This window comes from Thamnophis elegans, chromosome 3 (assembly GCF_009769535.1).
Source record: "Thamnophis elegans isolate rThaEle1 chromosome 3, rThaEle1.pri, whole genome shotgun sequence".
Taxonomy (NCBI): domain Eukaryota; kingdom Metazoa; phylum Chordata; class Lepidosauria; order Squamata; family Colubridae; genus Thamnophis; species Thamnophis elegans.
In genome coordinates, this window is record NC_045543.1 from 127,013,616 (window position 1) to 127,035,987 (window position 22,372).

At 39.4% G+C, this 22,372-nt stretch overlaps 1 protein-coding gene across 1 annotated transcript in view; it reads left to right on the forward strand.

Annotated features, from left to right (window-relative positions):
* The window catches only part of LOC116506626 (complement component C6-like), a 38,111-nt gene extending 26,966 nt beyond the window's left edge, over positions 1-11,145 (forward strand). The window contains exons 14-18 of the mRNA XM_032214452.1: positions 716-851; positions 2,981-3,172; positions 4,773-4,863; positions 7,300-7,541; positions 10,868-11,145. Coding sequence (XP_032070343.1) covers positions 716-851; positions 2,981-3,172; positions 4,773-4,863; positions 7,300-7,541; positions 10,868-11,049 — 843 coding nt within the window. The 3' untranslated portion in view covers positions 11,050-11,145. The remainder of the gene's footprint in view (positions 1-715; positions 852-2,980; positions 3,173-4,772; positions 4,864-7,299; positions 7,542-10,867) is intronic.
* The last annotated feature ends 11,227 nt before the right edge of the window (positions 11,146-22,372 follow it).

Below are 22,372 nucleotides of genomic sequence, written 5' to 3' on the forward strand. Positions count from 1 at the left end.
TTTAGTGATTCATAATTACATTTTGAATACTTTTAACCAATCTTAAGCAGTCCATTACATCCCTTGTCTCATGCCACACTCATAAAGTTATCCGTTTTGACATACACCATCAAATGTTCACCTGCATATTAATTTTTTCTTTAATACCAGGAGTATTTTTAAAAACCTACTGCCATTATTCTAAACTGGTTTCCTTTTTTTTAAAGACCATTCTCTTTAGCCATACTCTGTTTTGTTATGTTTATTTTACAACTTCTTTAATTCCTGATACTTTTGTTATGAAGAGCCGAGGTGGCGCAGTGGTTAGGGTGCAGTACTGCAGGCCACTTCAGCTGACTGTTATCTGCAGTTCAGCAGTTCTAATCTCACCGGCTCAAGGTTGACTCAGCCTTCCATCCTTCCGAGGTGGGTGAAATGAGGACCCAGACTGTGGGGGCAATATGCTGACTCTATAAACCGCTTAGAGAGGGCTGAAAGCCTATGAAGCGGTATATAAGTCTAACTGCTATTGCTATTGCTATTGCTATTGTTGCTACCATGAGAACTCAAATTATTGTATATCTCAGTACTGTTTCAGAGTCTAAAACTTATATTTGGAGCCGAGGTGGTGCAGTGGTTAAATGCAGCACTGCAGGCTACTTCAGCTGACTAACTGCTATTGCTATATTTCATGTAATGAATATTCCACTTATTGCACTGCACTTTTACTTCGTAGAATGAAAAACCGTGTTATGATGTTGGAGAACAAGCAGAAGTGATTTGCTTCAGTGGCCATTTTCGCTCAGGATATCCATTCCTTCGCTGCCTTGCAGACAAAACATGGGCACAACAACAGAACGTTGAGTGCCAAAGTAAGAAACAAAATACATTGGATAAAAAGGAAATCAATCAAATGCCTTATGATTAATAATATATTCCTTCAAGGGAGAAAGGAGAAAACCTAAGTTTGGATCTTTAAATTCAGTCAGGTCAGATGGATTAAAGGACCACTTTTCCCCACAAACTTGCTCTAACCATAACTAAATATTGATCCAGTTCTCAGTTTCAACTGCCCTGATCCAAATGGCTTGATGGTGTTTTCTTAGTATGCCGTGCAGACTAAAATGCTTCATCCAGTCCAATATTAAGCATTTTAATGTGCAAATATCTTCAGTTTCTTTGCAAGGAAGATCAATGCTTGGTATGTCCCAATAGAAGGATAGAAAAAAAGTTGTATTTTACTCCAAAGAGACAACGGCCTGTATCAGTCTAGTTTTACTCCTGATAATCCTATTGTTGCTTAGGAAACAGCTACATGTTACCCTTAGAATGAGCCAACTTAATGCAATGGCCAGGACATCTTTATTTGACCAGAAAGACTTTGATTCAAATTCCTACTCATGAATTAAAATGACTTAATTCTAATCAATCATATAAGATTGTCTGAAAAAAGTATGCAGGTCTGAGCTCCTTAAGGAAAGTAAAGAATATGTAATTTTACCGGAAAGATGGGGTTAAATATAATTAATAGTTTTATTACCATAATTATTTGTAATCTCATCTTTCCTGTAAGGTGAAGAAAAACAAGAAAGAATTCATATGCTGGTGGCTGTTCATATTTCATCAGGGAAAGGCATATAGTCGTATGGATTTAAATAGACCTCTGTTTTTTCTCAGCATCTGGAAAAAGTAAAATCAAGTTTCTGGCTATTTTACACATAGGGAAACATGGTGCTAAAGCAGTGTTTCTCAACCTTGGCAGTTTTAAAATGTGTGGACTCCAACTTCCAGAATCTCTCAGGAAGAATTTTCCCAGCCCAGTTCAGCTGACATGTTCAGGGTGGGAACATCTGACCAGTGGTGGGATTCAATTTTTTTTTACTACCAGTTATGTGGGCATGGCTTGGTGGACATGGCAGGGGGAAGGATACTGTAAAATCTCAATTCCCTCCCCACTCCAGAGGAGGTTTACTACAAAATCCCCATTTCCTCCCAATCAGCTGGGACTTGGGAAGCCATAATAGATGGGGGTGAGGCCAAGGCCAATCAAAGGTGGTATTTACCGGTTCTCTAAAATTTCCGCTACCGATTCTCCAGAACTAGTCAGAACCTAATACCACCTCTGCATATGACCCATATTTTTAGAAGAAAAAAAGTAGTATGTGATTATTAAGGACAGTTACTGTTTAAACATCTCTTTAATTTCTCTAAATAGTTTTGTTTTGGTTTGTTTAAGACCATATTTGGAGATTTTTAAAATCCTAGTTTTATTCTGATGCTTGATTTATGTGCTTAAGTTATATTTTTATATTGCATAGATTTATATTGTAGGAAGTTATCACCCAGTCCTCTCCCAGAAAAATGAAATATCCTAGGAAATACTGAAAAGGCAGAATATTTCTCTGCATATGAAAAGAAAGAAACATGTTTTAAAAGACAGAATAGCTGCCTGTAGCTTCCTGTCCATCCCCACTTGGTCAATGTGCCATTAAGAAGGCCAAAGTAGTCCACTTTACATAATAAAGAGCTCTCCCCTTCAGTTCCAGGGAGATGGGATTAAGGCATGATAATATTGGCCCTTTACCCAACTCACCACATGGCATCTGAGAACTCAACCAAACCTGGATTCAAAACACAGCCTAGAGAGTTGCCCCTGCATGGCCCCTTGGGAGTCTGACAACCAATCAGAACACAAGCTCAAAATCAAAGGCCAAAGAGGGGATAAAACCAGGGACTCAGCATCTCAGCCCTTCCTTCTCTTTTTCTCCACCAACATTGAAGCATGTGATCACCTTTTCTGTTCAGGACTCAAGCCATGTGGTCCTGTCCACCAACAAACCATCTTTCCAAGCAGCCTCCATGTCTCCAGTGTCTTTTTCCCCACTTGGAGCAGAACCCAGAAGGACATTACTTTCAACAATATATTTGAGTATATTGCATGATCATGTTTTGTTACTTATAAAAATATGTAAATCATAATATATTTTTTCTTAAATTCCAGGGTTGGCTTGTGACAGACCATCAGTTTCAGATGTTGTCCATGTGACCCCATTTAAAATTCAGTATGATGTTGGGGACCAGATCCACCTGACCTGTCCTAGAGGGTACAGTTTTACAGGCCTAGAGACTTATGTATGTGGGGACCGAATGTCCTGGATACCTGCTATTCTGAACTCACTTGAATGCAAGAAAAGTATGTTTCATTTTTGCAGTAAATTGTTCATTAGTGTTATTTTTCTTTTTCTTTGTTTGCTATTCTCTGTTGAATATTTAGTGATGAGAATATTTGTACATCAAAAAATATAGAATATACTTTGGGAATTACTAATAAACCTAGAATGTGGTGTAAATCTGAAATGATATCTTACTTAGTCCATCGAAACAGTGATAAGTGTGGAAAATTATGCAAAAGGAGTGTGAATTCAGTTTTGCTATTGGAAGCCTTATTTAAAGCATGTGCTCAGAAGTGCTTTGTCTTTTAATGCTGCTAGATATATTCCCAATTCTTTATTTTCCAGCTGATTCCAGAGACTGGATCTTATCTTTTAATTTAAAAAAATTAAGTTGACCCTGGAAATCTAAAATATGTCTACTGCTGGTCCAAATTAAGAAAACCAAAACTGGGAAACAGTAACCTGAATGCAGACTGCCATCCAACAGCCTATTCTACTCTCTATAGGGAATTAAGGATTTCTATTAGTAACACAGTGGCTCAATGGCTAAGATACTGAGCTTGTCGATCAGAATGTAGACAGTTCAGCGGTTCGAATCCCTATTGCCACGTAACGGAGTGAGCTCCCATTACTTGTCCTGGCTTCTGCCAACCTAGCAGTTCAAAAATACATAAAAAATGCAAGTAGAAAAATTCCACTTTGGTGGGAAGGTAACAGCGTTCCATGAGCCTTCAGCGTTTAGTCATGCCAGCCACATGACCATGGAGATGTCTTCAGACAGTGCTGGCTCTTTGGTTTAGAAACAGAGATGAACACCGCCCCCTAGAACCAGAGATGAGTAGCACGTATGTGCGGGGGAATCATTACCTTATGGGGGATTTGAACTTTTTTAGATAAATTTGAGCAGGTGGCTACAGAAGGATTCTTGGTGAGATGAACATTAACCATAAGCAATGTTTAGTTGGTATTTTATTTTTTCTCAAAATGAACAAAGACTTCAATAATTATTCTAAATCTTCAAAAGATTTGACATAACCAATTTCGTTGTGTTTATTTTGTACAATGACAATAAAGGCTATACTACTACAGCTCACTCTTTCTAGAGAAGCTTGTTGTCCGACCCTTTTTGGAATGACCATGTGATTGCCATGAATGACATTCAGTCTAAAAATAGTGGAAGGGGAGATATCTCTCTGCAAAAGAGAACCCAGTCTTATTGTAAGCATAGCAAGATTTTAGAAGGTTAAACAAAATTTGAGGAGATTCCTTGGCTGCCTCATAGTAAGTCCTATGCCAGAGGTCTTCAAACTTGGCAACTTTAAGACTTGTGGACTTCAACTTCCAGAATTCTCCAGCCAGCTATGGAGAGTAGACTGAAGCAGATTTTTGAGGCATGTACAATGCTAGCCTTCCATGTCCAATTAATGTGTGTCTTGGGTTGAGTATGATGCTCTGTTCAAAGCATCATAAACAGTCCTTTCTTGACTAAGCATGATCCCAGTTGAAATATCTAAATTATACTGCTTTTTCAGATTATACTAGGATGCTAAAACTCACAACCTGCTTGTCAACTTATTTGAAATCTGACTCTTTCCCCCTTTCTCTTTATTCCTTCTTTAGTTGATCCACTTCAGGTCAAAGATAATTGCAGTCTTGGGAAAAAAGAGGTGGATTCCCATTGTGTCTGCATATCCCCGGAAGAAGACTGCAAGTAAGTATAGGTGTGAAATATTGTACATCAACTAGATTTGAGATTTTATAATCTGCCTATAGTTTGGCAGCCTTCTTAATTTTGCTGGCAGCTGGTTTTCCTTCAGCAGGGAAAGCATCCCTGTTTTGTAGGTATAGGTGGAGAGCAAAATTAGAAAAATTATTACGTCTCTGGGGGACTATAAATATAGTCTCCAATGGATTCCAAAGAAAAACAATTACCAACCTAATCCAAAGGGAGACTCCCCCAAAAACCAAGACACAGAACAGGACAACGGCATCACCCCCCTCTCTTACATCAAAGGCACCACAGATAAAATCAGCAAAATTCTCCACAAACACAATATCAAGACAGCGTTCAACACTGACCAAAAAATAGCCAACATCTTAAGAAACCCCAAAGACAAAATCCAGCTAGAAAACCAAGGAGTCTACGAAATACCATGCAAAATCTCCCCTGCAACATACATAGGACAAACGAACAGGAGAATAAATGCACGCATCACAGAACACAAGAGCGCAGTAAGAAAAAAAGAAAAAACTTCCTCCCTTTTCCAGCACCTTAAAGCTACAGGACATGAAATTAATTTTGAAGGAACCAGGTTAATCTCCAAAACTGAACACTTCAACAAGAGAATAATTATGAAAGCTATTGAAATAGAGAAACACCCCCACAACATGAATAAACGTGATGATACCTCCTGCCTGCCAGACATCTGGAAACCAGCCCTAGTCAACGAACGAGCCCCACCCACCACCCAGGCCATTACAACATGAAGCAACAACGGACACATAGCCAGCACTAATCAGCACCAATCTACCAATCATGATACAATCACACAACCAATCATTCCACTTACTGAAACAAAGCCAGCACTCCACACACCCCCACCAAGATTTAGAGAAAGACGGCAGCTCCGACCACGCTTTAAGCCGAAAACACCATCCTGAAGATGGCGAGTGAGACCTTGCTGAAACATTGCTAAGACAATCTCAATCTTACATGGGAAAAGACCTGAATACAACAAGACCAGCATACCTACACCCGCGAAAATCTACGAAAACATATCTGAACTAAATAATTCGGCTCAGTGATTTCTGAAAGGTTTGCAAAGGTAAAGTGAAACTCAATACCTCCTGAATACCAATAATAAAATGGAGGAGTTACGTCAGGATGTCATCTGATTCTAAGGGTCATTATGTCCCAGTGTATATATCTGGGTTGTTGAAAAGAGGTAAGCTACATATTGAAGCATTTGCAAGGTGTTCAGGTTCAAGGCTGAAAGCTATTTTGCAAATTTTTCAACTCACCCACACTCTGCAAATCTCTGAGCTACTAAATGTTTGGCAGAATTTCAGAACAAAGTCTCGAAAGGAAAAACTTAAAATAGACATATTTTAACCTAGAAAGTATTACACAGTACAGATAAACATGACAAAAACTCCAGATGGGGGCATTTCCAAAGCAGAGATTACCAGTACTCTTTTTGAGAAAACTCAAAATATTGTTCTGGAGTCAATGGTGGGATCTGGCAGGCACTAATGCCGGTTCACTTGATGTGCACTGCATGTGCATGCACAATGCAATAAAAATTGTTCTGCGCATGCGCAAAAGCAAAAAACAAGATGGTGGCACCTATGGTTCAGGGGCATGGCAGGCCTGGGTTGCTGCCAGTTCCTGCCACCCAGGCCACCAAACCACTACTGGTTCGGCTGAAGTGGTCTGAACCGGTAGAAACTCACCACTATCTGAAGTTTGGTTTTCTCCTGGTAGTAATTGTGGTCCCTGACCTTTGTACAAATGGTTTTTAAAATTAATCATATGTTAAGTCCTTGTTAATATCTGGCTGGTATTCAGGGGAGAACAAATTATAAGAACTCCTTAAGCACATTCTAAAGAAATGAAATCAGCTGGTTCACAAGAACATTATTACCATAATAAAACAAGCAAACTAAAACATTAATTTGATTATAATGCTCTCAGGTTCAAAAACATATTGTAGTTCAGACAATTTGTTTTTTGCCTCCTTAAAACTCAGTGGTTGCTGGTGAATGGAGACGAATGGTCCTATAAAAGTTAACTATTGTTCCAATGTTCCAAGGGGCTACCTACTCTGATATAGATTTTATAGCTTTGCCTATTGGGACAATAGAGTAGGTAAAATGCTAATTTCTTTTTAATGAACCAGTTAATGGTGTCAAAATCAACATCAGAGACATTGTAGAGGAGAGACAAATTGAAGCTTGGTAATTGTATAGGCTTAGTTGCATAATATGCTAAAATCTTGAATATTGGAGATCATTGATACATTGGCCAATAAAATATTTGAATATTGACTGTTCAGGCAATGAATTATATTGTAGAAATATGGAAGTCGGGAAAACTAATGGCATATTATTTCTCCAAATATATCATTTATATTTCCTGGCTTTCCAGCACCGGCTCAGAAGGTATTTGTGTATTGGATGTACAATCTGAACAAGCTGTTACAAATCCTAGCTGTCGTTTTCTGGCCGAGAAGTGCAGGAATGATGAACAAGTCCATTTTATCCATAATGGACCTTGCAATGATGACACCAGGTTGACATGGGCTATTCAGAGAGCAAATCTTTCAGCAAATTCAAGAAAGAAAGAGCCTTGTGGATACGATGTATGCTATGATTGGGAAAGATGTTCAGGTAGGTTTCTTGAACACTTCAATCTTTGATTTGTAAGGTTGCTTTTCATTTTTTAATTAATAAAAAGTAAATGCATGAAAATTTGTACATAATTTTGGTTATGGAGATATATAAATAATGCATGTTACTATTTTTTCATTAAGTTTCAGTTAATCAAATACTCATTGTTCACATAAGTCAACTTCTATGATACAATGGGATGTCCCTTGCTTCTTCTTCCTCCCTATCTGCTTTGCTCCTCCTCTTCTCTCCAAGTCTACTCTGGGAAGAGACATCCTATAGCCATGATGGTGAACCTATGGCACGCGTGCCACAGGTGACACACAGAAATTTATTTGCCAGCACACCAGCCCTCAGCTCTGGCACGCATGCGCGTGCCAGACAGTTGGTTTTCAGCATTCCAGAGGGCCGGGGAAGGCCATTTTTGCCCTCCCCAGACTTCAGAAAGCCTCTGGAGCCTGGAGAGGGCAAAAGAGAGGCTACATGGGCCAACCAAAGTTAGTTCCCGAACTTCCGGTTGGCCCTTTGGGCCATTTTTCACCCTCCCCAGGCTTCAGGAAAGCCTCCGGAGCCTGGGGAGGGCAAAAACTCCCCACACACACACACAGGGAGTATGTGCATGCGTGGGGGGTTATTATTCATGCATAGGTGGGTGGGGCACATTCCATTGTGGGTCTGGGCATACACACGCGCATGATAGTATGCACGTGCACAGTTTTGGCACACCTTTACAAAAGGGTTAGCCATCACTCTCCTATAGTCTGACTTCCCACATGGTGGATCAGATAAAGGACCACTTAAAAGCTTCACAAAAAGGGAGAATTTTACAAGTACCAACCTTCCTATGGAGAAAACGTCTAGAACAAATATAGAACAAATGTACAGTATGTGCTCCCAGCCATCTTTACAATGCATAATTTGTCCTCGTACGGTAGCCTCTGGCAAGTGTTCCAGAAGCTGCATTCTACAGCTTTTGAAATGTTTTTGATGTATGCAGGGTTGCCTTAGTCTTGTACCTTGTTTCTTCCTTTCTCCTAGTGAATTGACAAAATATTACAACAATGCTCTGAATAAGGTATCACTTTTAGGTTGTCTTTGTTGGAAACTTGTATTAATGCATCATAGTAGGGTCATATATTTTTTTCATTTCATGCAGTCCTGAAGCTGATGAGATGATGGATGAGAGAAAGCTTGATCTTTCTGTGTAGTGATGCAATTGACATACCTGTTTTTTAAAAATACGCTCCTTAGTATTGCTGAAACACAATACAGGTCTGGAATAAGGAGTCCTTTGGTGACTTATTTAGGATTTTGGTGGTCACAAATGTCAGCCAACGGAAGACATTTGCTGAAGACCATTGACTGCAGTCCTCTGCATATTTATGGGAGAATCGACACACATTAACTCCAAAAAGCTTTAGTGACAAGAAGGAAAAATGGGTGGAATTATGTTGCTGTCCTCTGAGGCGTCTTAAAGCATATTATTTAACAATCCCCTTAGATACATCCTTTAGTTATTTAGCTTTGTTTAGAAAAGATTGAAAAAATGTGTGGTTGTGAAATATTCCGGAAAATGATGCCCAGATCACTGTACGTTATGCAACTTGTTTTTCACTGTGCGGTAGGATGATAGGAATTGTGAGCTTTCCTGTAAATTGTCTTGGCAGAGATTCCTACAGAAAAAGATTTGGCTTGTCTTGTTAAAAAAAAAAAGAGGCTTGTCTGGTTAAAACTAAAATTTCCACCTCCTTTGCTCTTGCTTTAAAACTCACTATTTAAAAACAGAATCTATTTTATATCTGCTCCTAAAGAACGGTTGATAACGTTGTTTCAAATTATATTGAGACAGGGAAACAAAGAAATTGCAATTTTAAGCCTTAAAATATCTAGTAAGAAGGTTTAGATCAGGGGTGTCAAACTTACATCGTCCCGGCAGTGTCATGTGATGTATTGGGATTTCCCCCCCCTTTCGCTAAACCAGATGTCGGCGTGGCCACCATGAGTCACATCTGGCTCACGGGCCAGGAGTTTGACAGCCCTGGTGTAGATGAAGTTGCTGGTGATGAAATAAAATGAAAACTCTCCAGTTCTATCACATCTTCATCACTCTGAACAGAAACACATACACACTGAAAAGTCCAATCTTATCTAAATTGTATGATATAGCCCAGTGTTGGCGAACCTTTTCAGCATTGAGTGCCAAAACGGGAGCACATGTACATGCGCACATGGAAGAAACCAGCAATGCAACTGCCCAGTGCACATGCACATGCTAGGAAGATGATCTTCCCGTTTCCTGCATGCACATGCGCACCAGCCACCTGGTCTTCCGGGTTTCTGGCATGCATGCGTGCATGAAGACTAACTGGCCAGCGAGCATTCACGTTCCAGAAACTGGAAGATCATCATCCCGGTGTGCCCATGCACACTGAGCATCTACTCTTCCAATTTCCAGTGCCCCCACATACGTGAAGACCAATGGCCGGCACGCCAGAACCCAGAAGAACAATGGGTGATGGCTCTACGTGCCACTTCCAGCACGCATGCCATAGATTTGCCATCACGGTTATAGCCTTACCTACTAATCATCCATCTGCTGAGGATCCCTTTTGCCACTCCTGAAGAACTGAATGTGCATATTCAGTTATTGCTGAGTTGATTTATAATCAGGCAGAAAAACCCAAATTCCTAGCAACTTCAATTGCAAGGGTAGTTTTTATAAAACTTAGGAAGCTGTCATTGTGGATCAAGAATCAATTCTTGTTAAGAAAAATTTATTTCAGCCTCGTGATGGTTACTGCAAAATAGATCTTGTAAGCATTTAGATATAATGCATACCAAATGAAAACACACACACACACACACACACACACACACACACACACACAGAGTACAGGTAATCCTCAATGTATGACCATAATCGAACCCAACATTTTTGTTGCCCAAATGAGACAGATGTTAAGTGAATTTTGCCCCATTTTATTACATTTCTTGCCACAGTTGTTAAGTGAATCACAGTAGTCATTAAGTGAGTAACACAGTTGTTAAGTGAATCTGGCTTCTCCGTTGACTTTGCTTGTCGGAAGGTTGCAAAAGATAATTCTGGATACTGCAACCATCATAAATATGAATCAGTCACCAAGCATCTGAATTTTGATTACATGATCAAGTGAATAATGCTGTAACAGTTGTAAGTGTGACAAATGGTCCTGAGTCACTTTTTTCAGTGCCATTGTAACTTTGATCAATCACTAGAGCTGTTGTAAGTTGAGGACAGCCTGTAAAACCAAATGATGAGATGATCCCACATTTTTATCTATTTACAGAAGAAAGGTTGCAGTGTACCTGTCTGCTTCCAAATCAGTGTCCAAAGGGTGAAGAACAGGTCTATTGCATTCAATACGGAACTAGAAACCAAAGGAGGACATCAACCCTCTGTGTACTTGGAGCCATGAGATGTGCCAGTGCGAGAGTAACGCTGTTGCATCCTGGAAAATGTGTGCCATAAAATGAGGTGGCAAACAAATATCCGATGTCCTCAGCCCTATTTCAATCACAGTTCAAAATAAATTCATTGAATTAAAATGTTGGTTTAAGAACTGAATTTTGTTTATATCTCCTACTAATTGTTTCAGTTGAATCTATATAAAATTGATGAATCTCAGCACCTTGGGAGTTTTGAGAACAAGTGGTTAGCATATTCATAATATAGCTACCATAAGAGTAGTGGTGGGATTCAGCCAGTTCGCGCCTATTCGGGAGAACTGATTGTTAATTTTCAGTTCGGAGAACTGGTTGTTGGAAGAAATCTCATTTTGTTTTTTTCCACTTTACAGGGCAAATGTCAGCGTTCCAAGTATCGTGTAGAATTAAATCAGAGTCCAAGTCTAATCCTGTAAGGAAGGCAGGAAGGAAACATTCTGGTGTTGTTTCTAGCCTAAACTTTATTGCCTTGACAGAAGCTGCCTCTCCAGTTAACCCTTATTACATTGTAATACCTAAGGTGAAGCGCCCATCAACATGAGTGACGTTGAGTTGGCAACGCCCACTCAGTCACATGACCACCGTGCCCCCCTCCCACAGCTGGTCATTGGGGTAGAGAACTGATTGTTAAATTATTTGAATCCCACCACTGCCTAAGAGGTAACTTAGGCACTGATATTGTATAATGATGGGCATGGACATCACAAAACATTTTGAAGTCAAACTAGTCTCCTTAAACAAATTTGTATCCTAGAGATTTGCTATTTCCATATAAGCTGTACATGAAATGTTGAGTAGTTCATTCCAAAAGCAGGTAAGAATAAGAGCCATATCCTCTTCCTAATGCTGCAATTATAGGAGCCCTATAACCTGAAATGGCTTTTTTCAGATATGTTAGAAATGAGTAATACTGGCGTCGTGGGAGCAAAACAGAGATAAAAGTATTTGAGAAATCAGCTGACTTTCAGGAAGAAGATATCTGTAATGTGCCTGAACTTGTGAAATCGTGAGATTAATACAATAGTAACTGTTATCATTTTTTTTTAATAATAGTAATGGATCGTGCTATTCCTTGTATGCTGAATTCAGGTTCCTCAATGATATTGATAATTTGAATTTGTCTAGTAAATAAAAATCCACAGTCTTTGTGTTATCATAAGCTATGAGGGCTGGAGATAGTTAGCAGCATCTAGAATTAGCAACAGATTGAGTAAATCCATAATAGAGGTCTCCAAATCTGGCAACTTTAAGACTTATGCACTTCAACTCCCAGAATTCCTCAGCTAGCCCTTATGGGCTGGCTGGGGAATTCTGGGAGTTGAAGTCCACAAGTCTTAAAGTTGCCAAATTTGAGATCTCTAGTCTATAGGAAGATATGGAGTAGATAACATAGAGGCCAAGGGAAAATTTAGAAGCACTGCTCTATGAGACTCTGTGGTGATAAGTTTATTTATTTTATTTTATTTTATTTATTTTGTTTGTCAAACATGTACAAGATAACAGATACATGAACAAAAACATGAACAAAGGAAGTAGATGCAGATAAATGTGGAGAGTAAGACAGGGACGGTAGGCATGCTAGTGCTCAATTTACCTTGAGTTTGTATCAATTGTTTGCCTGTGTATTATTGTGGGTGAAGCTGAAGTAGTCATTTGCAGGTAGGGTGTTGTAGCAGCAGACAATTTTATGTACTATGCTTAAGTCCGACTGCAGGCGGCACAGTTCCAGGTTGTCCAAAATTTTGACCCTGGTGGCATAAGGGATTTTATTGTGAGCAGAGGAGTGGAGTACTCTTCTCATGAAATACCACTGGACCAGCTCAATCGTGTTAATGTCTGATATACAGTGTAGGTTCCAGGCAGATAAGCTGTATTCGAGAATTGGTCCGGCAAAGGTTTGGTTGTGAGTAGGCACACAATATACAGCATCATATGTATTATTTTTATCTGGTACACACAACACATTTCTCTTAACTGCCAGAGAAAAAGGGAGAAATAAAAGGCCAACTGAGCGCACTTTCAAAACGCCCAATAAGCCCGTCCCACTCGTGCCAGCAGAAAAGGCCTGCTATGGATCCCATGTGCTAAGGAATTGAAGCAGGTGGGGTCAAGGGAAGAGCCTTTTCCACTGTAAGAATTGCCCCCTCATTTTTGGCCTTCTGGAAGGGTATTAAAACCTGGATTAGCTAGTTGGCCCGGGGCTCCAAGGGGCACACTCACTGCTGGAGGCGGCTGACAGGATAAGAAGACCTCATCTCTGTCCCATCCATCTCTTAGTTCTCTTACTTGTAATTTTAGTACAGTTCTTAATAAGATATTAATCTGGGTCGTTTTAATTTTTTAATATTTGAATTGTTTTTATTTGTTTTAGAACTTGTAAGCCAGCCAGAGACTTGTAGGGGGGAATGGGTGGAATAAAAATGTAAATAAATAAATAAATAATAAAAATTGAATACCCTGATGTTATATATGTTGATGGTAGCAAGAGTACTTTATGCACAAAAATGGAAGGACACTTCAATCACCATAATGGACAAAAGTTGATGGCGTTTAGCAGAGATGGCTAAATTGACTGCTTTGATAAAAGAAGAAAAATACACAAGTGCTTTTGTTTCCACTTGGAAACCAGTTCTGAATAATAATAATAATAATAATTAGACATCGCAATACCAGGTGATAGCAGGGTCGCCGAGAAGGAACATGAAAAAATAGCAAAATACCAGGATTTAAAAATCGGAATTCAGCGACTATGGCACAAACCAGCAGTGGTAATTCCAGTGGTAATTGGCACACTGGGTGCTATTCTAAAAGCACTGGAATTACATTTAAAACAGTTACAAATTGACAAAATCACCATCAGTCAAATGCAAAAAGCCGCACTGCTTGAATCTGCATACATATTATGAAAATACATTACGACGTCCTAGGCCCCTGAGTGGGGCCCGACGAGTAACCAATGCCAAATCCGGCGAAACAACTGGCCCCTGTGATAAAATTGTATAATAATAATAATAATTATTATTATTATTATTATTATTATTATTATTATTATTATTATTATTATACAATTGTATCACAGCGGCCAGTTGTTTCGCCGGATTTGGCATTGGTTACTAGTCGGGCCCCACCCAGGGGCCTAGGACGTCGTAACGTATTTTCTTAATATGCGTGCAGATCCAAGCAGTGCGGCTTTTTGCATTTGACTGATGGTGATTTTGTCAATTTTTAACTGTTTTAAATGTAATTCCAGTGCTTTTGGAATAGCACCCAGTGTGCCAATTACCACTGGAATTACCACTGCTGGTTTGTGCCATAGTCGTTGAATTTCGATTTTTAAGTCCTGGTATCTTGCGATTTTTTCATGTTCCTTCTCGGCGACCCTGCTATCACCTGGTATTGCGATGTCTATGATTGTGACCTTATTTTTCTCAACCAGTGTGATGTCTGGTGTATTATGCGCCAGTATTTTGTCGGTTTGTATACGGAAATCCCACAAGATCTTGACCATCTGATTTTCGGTGACTTTTTCAGGCTGATGTTCCCACCAGTTTGTTGCTGTTTTAATATTATAATTTTTGCACAAATTCCAATGGATCATTTGTGCTACTGAATTGTGCCGCAATTTATAATCAGTCTGCGCGATTTTTTTACAGCAGCTGAGTATGTGATCAACAGTTTCATCAGCTTCTTTGCAAAGTCTGCATTTGGCATCATCAGAGGATTTTTCAATTTTGGCCTTAATGGCATTTGTGCGGATAGCTTGTTCTTGCGCAGCCAGGATTAGTGACTCTGTTTCTTTCTTTAATGTACTTGTTTTTAACCATAACCAAGTTTGTTCACTGTCCACTTTATCTTTTATTTTTTCCAGAAATTGACCATGCAGTGCTTTGTTCTGCCAACTCTCCATTCTTGATTTTATTCATTATAAATAATAATAATAATAATAATAATAATTATTATTATTATTATTACAAAATCACCATCAGTCAAATGCAAAAAGCCGCACTGCTTGGATCTGCATGCATATTACGAAAATACGTTACGACGTCCTAGGCCCCTGGGTGGGGCCTGACGAGTAACCAATGCCAAATCCGGCGAAACAACTGACCGCTGTGATACAATTGTATAATAATAATAATAATAATAATAATAATAATAATAATAATAATGATGATGATGATGATGATGATGATGATGATGATAAGGCCCAACAGATGAAACAAGAATACAGAAAAAATGTGATAATCTTTGAGTTGGCAGTAGGGAATGAGATCTACGGAATGGTTAATATCAAGCGAGGAATTTTCCAGGGTGATTCACTTTCACCTCTTCTCGTCATCATCGCAATGATCCCACTATCAGTAATCTTTAAAAAAATGAAATTAGGCTACCAAACAGCTAAAGAAGCTGAAAAAATTTCGCATTTACTATATATGGATGATTTGAAACTCTATGGAAAGTCAGAAATAGAAATCCAATCATTGACAAATACAGTCCGAGTATTCAGCACCGATATTTCAATGCAGTTTGGCATGGAAAAATGCATCACTGTATCCATAAAAAGAGGCAAAATCACTCCATGTGAGGGAATTGAAATGCCCAATGGCCAACTAATTAAATGCAACGAAAACGAAGCCTACAAATACTTAGGCATTCTGCAGTTGGATAATATCAAGCATGGAGAAGTAAAAACTATTGTCAGGCGAGAGTACACCAACAGAGTTAGGAAAATTTTGAAATCTAAATTGAATGGTGGAAATACAATCAAGGACATAAATACCTGGGCAATACCAGTTATATTGGTATAGTTAACTGGACACAAGCTGATTTGGACATTTTGGACCGAAAAAAACAGGAAACTAATGACAATGCACTACAGTTTACATCCACGTGGTGATACTGATAGATTGTACCTGCCCCGAAAATCAGGTGGCAGAGGATTATTACAAGTGAAGCAAACAGTTGAAGAAGAAAAACATGCACTGGCTGATTATTTAAAAGAAAGTCAAGAACATCTATTAATTGAGGTAAAGAACAAAAAACTACTGAAGACCCAACAGACGAAACAAGAATACAGGAAAGATGTGATAAAATCAAGAATGGAGAGTTGGCAGAACAAAGCACTGCATGGCCAATTTCTGGAAAAAATAAAAGATAAAGTGGACAGTGAACAAACTTGGTTATGGTTAACAACAGGTACATTAAAGAAAGAAACAGAGTCACTAATCCTGGCTGCGCAAGAACAAGCTATCCGCACAAATGCCATTAAGGCCAAAATTGAAAAATCCTCTGATGATGCCAAATGCAGACTTTGCAAAGAAGCTGATGAAACTGTTGATCACATACTCAGCTGCTGTAAAAAAATTGCGCAGACTGATTATAAATTGCGGCACAATTCAGTAGCACAAATGATCCATTGGAATTTGTGCAAAAATTATAATATTAAAACAGCAACAAACTGGTGGGAACATCAGCCTGAAAAAGTCACCGAAAATCAGATGGTCAAGATCGTGTGGGATTTTCGCATACAAACAGACAAAATACTGGTGCAAAGTACACCAGACATCACACTGGTTGAGAAAAATAAGGTCACAATCATAGACATCGCAATGCCAGGTGATAGCAGGATCGCCGAAAAGGAACATGAAAAAATAGCAAAATACCAGGACTTAAAAATTGAAATTCAACGACTATGGCACAAACCAGCAGTGGTAATTCCAGTGGTAATTGGCACACTGGGTGCTATTCCAAAAGCACTGGAATTACATTTAAAACAGTTAAAAATTGACAAAATCACCATCAGTCAAATGCAAAAAGCCGCACTGCTTGGATCTGCACGCATATTACGAAAATACGTTACGACGTCCTAGGCCCCTGGGTGGGGCCCGACTAGTAACCAATGCCAAATCCAGCGAAACAACTGGCCGCTGTGATACAATTGTATAATAATAATAATAATAATAATAATAATAATAATAATTTGAATTCACATCACCTGTATGCATTAAATCCAATTTTTCTATCTGTGGACATACAGTACACAGATTTTTATTATTACTCCTCTGGTTCTGCATATTTATGTCTCTTTCAAAGAGAGTTACCCCCCCCCCCAATCCAGTTCATTGAATCTCTTCTTCCTATCTATATTTCTGGAGCAATTCTATCTCTAGTTAATTTCACAAACCAATTTCCAGTGAACCAGATCTTAATCTCTTCTAGTCACTTTCAATCTGTTTCTTAACATCTTCAAAAAACAACAACCCAAAAAAACCCCTCTTCCCTGGCTTGATTTCCCTTCCTTGTAAGAGGAGTGTGACAGCATTGCAGAAATAAAATTGATAGTACTGCACCTTTTGTTTGTACCAGACCCTATTGAACAGAGAAGCTGTATTTGCCTTTAAAAAAAAATCTGTGATAAAAAGAGGTAGAAGAAAAATTGCATAAGGATTGGTGAAAGGGAACATCATGTGCTTCGGAGAGTGAATTAGTCAGTTCCCTGATGGAATATAACAGCTATATACATCCAATAAATTCAGTAGAAAATAACATCTAGGATATGCATTATTCAAGTAGAAGTGGTGATTTAAAAGTACAGGCAGCTCTGTATTTTGGTTACTGTAGAGGAAGTGCAACAGTATTGGTATGAATCATTTCAAGCAAGAAATAGTCAGTGTTGGGAGTATACTCTTAGTGTTGGGTAGGCTATATATATATATTTGTTATATTTGTGCTGATAAATAATATATATATTATCCCTTTATTTATTTATCAGCATAAATATTATTTATTTATATATATATATATATATATATATATATATATATATATATATATATATATATATATATATATATATATATATATATATATATATATATATATAAAACAACAAATGGTCGTTGTTGCTTTAAATGAGTGGATGTACTTAACAGCTGTAATTAACTTTACTATAAGAAGGAGTCCAGAGAACTCACTCTCTCTGCTTGCCCTATGCTTGATGACTTGATGACTGGAATGTGAACTGCAACTGTAAGCTATTGTTTGTTCTTTGAATTGTGTTTGGACTAATAGCTACTATCTACTATCACTGCTTGTGAAGCAATTATCAGTAGTAAAGCTACTTGTTTTTACAAGCAGTGTCTGAAACTCTATTCGTGTGTTTCTACTAGCAACATTCTTTCTCTCTAGCTGTACATTCTGCTGAAGCCGAGGTGGCGCAGTGGTTAAATGCAGCACTGCAGGCTACTTCAGCTGACTTCAGTTCTGCAGTTCGGCTGTTCAAATCTCACCAGCTCAGGGTTGACTCAGCCTTCCATCCTTCCGAGGTGGGTAAAATGAGGACCCGGATTGTTGGGGGCAATTTGCTGACTCTGTAAACCGCTTAGAGAGGGTTGACTTAGAGGTGGTTATGAGGGAGACTTGGCAATTATCTGCACATGAGGTGCCTCCTTTTGGTTAGACGGGTGTTGCTCACCCTAAGTGGCTTTAAGGTGTGTGGACTTCAAGAATTTAAATATTAGAGGAGATGATAAGTTGCTAAAATTGTTTGGACTTGTCATGATGAAGGGGGCAGTAGTTTCTTTCTTTTTCTTTTCTTCTTTCTCTATATTTTCATCTCCCTCCTCCCTTTCTGTTTCCGCATTTTTATTTTTAAAATTTTTCTTCATTTGCATTCATTTCTTACCTTAGTATTTTTTTAAAACTTTAACAGAAAATATTACTTAACAAGAAAGTTTGAGAGACACTAGGCTTGGCTGATATTTGTAGAGCTTTTATCCCTTCTGCCTCAGTTGAATCTGCTTTCTTTTTTTGACCCTGATCTGTACTATCCAACTTCTTCCTGACTCACTCTGCCTCTATAATGGAGTGCACAAGTACCCTTTACCTGTAGACAGAGATAGATAATTCAGCCTTTTCTCCCATCATGTTATTTCCTAAAGAAAGGCTCTTGATTTTCTTTCGCCTTAAAAATACATCCGTTAAAAAGAAAGTTATACACCTAACTTTAATGTTCTTTTCCCTCTTCATTCTTTCAGGTTTACAAAGTTATCTGCTGACCTGGGTGGTTTGGATTGATGTACCCTTTGTCAGGCTTCATCTGACTTTTTGGATATTTTGGAACTAACACCAGGATTGAGCAGTTACAGGGGGCTAGAAGGGTAGCACTTTATGATCCAGCAAGTTGTGGCCTCAATCCAGGAGAAGTCACTTTTTCCCAGCAGCAGAAATAACTGCAAGCAGGAGCAGGAAAGAGTCTTTTGAGGAGAAAGAAATGTAAGAAGGAATCAGTAGCAGCCTCTGGAGGAGTGTTGACCTTATCAGGAGGGAAACTTACTTCTCTTGATCAGTTGCACATAAGTCCATGGGAGTTTCAATCACCCTATATCTGTCATGGCGAAACTATGGCACACGTGCCACAGGTGGTACACAGCACCCTCTCTGCGGGCATGTGAGCCGTTGCCCCAACTCAGCCCCACCGCGCATGTGCATGCGCCTCCCGCTGACCAGATGATTTTTGGATCTCTGCCACGCATGCACGGGGCGGGGCGCATGCAGGAGAGGCTTGCACATGCGTGGGTGGGTGGTGGTGGGGTCACATGCGCATGCAAAGGGGCAGAGGGGACATGGGGGTGGCTCCCCCCCATGGCCTGTTTTTGGTCTCAGGAAGCTACAGGGAGGGCTTTTAGGCACAAAATGGAGCATGGAGGGTGCACCCTCCCCCCATGGCCCATTTTGCTCCCAGGAGGCTGCAGGGAGCACACGCCTTCAGCACACAATGACAAAAAGGTTAGCCATCACTATATTAGAGGAATTAGTTTTAGAATTGGGGTTGACTGCAGTTTTGGCAATGACAGATTTCTGGGACTCATCTTGGTTCATCGTCTCCTATGAAACTTCCTGGGGATTATTGCAGTACCAGCTCACATTTGCTAAAAGGCCTTCATCATTAGTCCAACAAGTCATTGTCACTATGCTAGACATAATCTGATATTGGATTGACAGAATCTCCGTTCCTTTCTATCTTAGTACTTAGTTAACAACTATCCAAGACTTTCCCAAGGCTGTACTATGGGATGGAAAGATGAGGAATTGAATAGGAGAAGCCTATGGAGAAAAAAGATGGGAAGAACATAAAACTCAGGCTGGGAAACATTTTTTTTCCTTGAATAAGGTTACTAGTTATTAACTGCAAAATTCCAAATGCCCAATAGATGACAACAATGAATTGTTTTTCTCTTATCTCTTTGCTGCTGCTTACTGGTTACATGGACTTTTGCAGTTCACAAAGTTTTTGTTTTTGTTGAACAAGGGTGTCAAACTCAATTTCATTGAGGATCACATCAGGTTTATGTTTGACCTCAGGAGGGGTGGGGGCATGGCCAGGATGGGCATGGCCAGCTTGATGTCACTAGTGTCGGGGGTGCTGTGGGGCCTGAGCTGTCACCCTCCTGCAACCCTCTGCCAGTGAAAGTGGATCTCAGAAGGGCTGTGCACAGCCCTTATGAGCTCAATTTTTGCTGGCAGAGCCACCACGGGCCAGTCATCTACTGTTTCCAGGATGGCTCCACAGGCCACATCTAAGCACTCCATGGGCTGGATCAATGGAAGGTTCGTACTGGTTGGACTGGTAGTAGTTTGGTGATCTGGGTCACTGAAACTAGCAGTGACCCAGGCCTGCGATACCCCAACATTGGTTCTCCCGGTGGCACCATTGGTGCCACCATCTTGTTTTTTGCTTCTGCGCATGTGCAGAGCAATTTTTATTGCTCTGCGCATGCTCACACAGCGTGCATCAAGCATGCCTGCCCAGCGTGCCCATGAGCAAACGGGCAGCCGTGACTGCTGTAACCCACCCCTGGGCTGGATCCAGACTGTGGATCTTGAGTTTGATAACTCTGTTGTAGAGAATAGGGAAGACAACTCTGACAGAAATCTACAATAATTGCTACTATTGCAAACAATAACCATTACCTAGCCTGAAGCATTTTTTTAATCTAGAGAGACAAGATGAGGCAGCTGTTGCCTTGATTCACTGGAGTATAGGAACAAAGAGAAAGTACAGATCAATCAGACTTGCAAGATTCTGTTATTATAGCAATCTCAGGAGAAACAATTTTAGCCTTTCTGCTAAAATTTCTGATTTATTTTTTTTGTGGTCTACATAGTGGGGTCAACAATTTTAAAGTTCTCCACAGATTCACTTGGCCAAACAGTTGAAATTTGTTTTAAATTCTATTCAGATAAAAAAAACATGGAACGCTCAGATTAAGTTTTGTTTCATCAAACTGTGGCCAATTCAATTCAAAACAAGTTATGGAATTTTGAGGATACATTTTGCATTTTGTGCACTTCCTTAATTGCCATGTACAGATGGGCAGTCTAAAAGATTCTAAAAATCCTAAAAGATTCGTATAAGTATAGGCCAGACTCAAATACTTTCATTTCTGGACAAGATAAGTGGCCTTGTAGCTGCAAATCATCTGGATGATATTAGACCCCAATTTGGGTGGAATACAGATGGGATTGCTTAGGTCATGTTAGTGAACAACTTGCACTAGAAAATGGAGGTAGTACAGGCCTTGACTTAGCATGAAGGAATGTAGACCTGGCCTTAGGCAAGGAATAAGTGAAAGGTTAAGACTTTCAGTTCAGATTACTCACTCCTGAGAAAGAGAAAAGCCTGAGAAATAAACTCAAATAACTCTGCCTTGAATCTGTTGGGTATAACATAGAGCAGGAAGAAATTAAGACAGGTTTTTAAGATCCTGCTATTCTGCCCTATAAAAATAAAGAGCATTGTGGGATGTGGTGTCTGCTACCAGTTTAGGTGGCTTGAAAAAGGATTGGGCCAATTAATGGACGTTTTTGGCATCAATATGTCAGAGTTTGTTGCAAAAATCAAATCCAGAAAGTACACACAGATAACTGATTCAGCAGGATTCATTAACATCTTTATATATAATATATGAAGTAAATATACAATAGCAACAGCTGGTTCACAGGCAGAGGAGAGAACAGTTTACTTTCAGTTCAGGGAGAAGACTAGTTTCAGTTTCAATTCTCAGCACAGCACTTGCAACTTTTAGTACTAAGTATTAAATGCCCAGGCTCCAAACCATCTGGCATCGTATTCAGTCACCAAATAATTCCCATTGGCTGACCCAGTTGCCATGGCTATACATTGGTTGACCTTGTTACCATGTCCTATTCCAGCCTGTCCCCAATAGCTGACCTGTTGTTAGGTCCTATTCCATGAATATTCTGACACAATATCTATTAGCCTTGATGTCACTGCGACTGTCTCTGAAGGCCATACACTGGGAGAATGTTTGTCTTCTATGGCCACT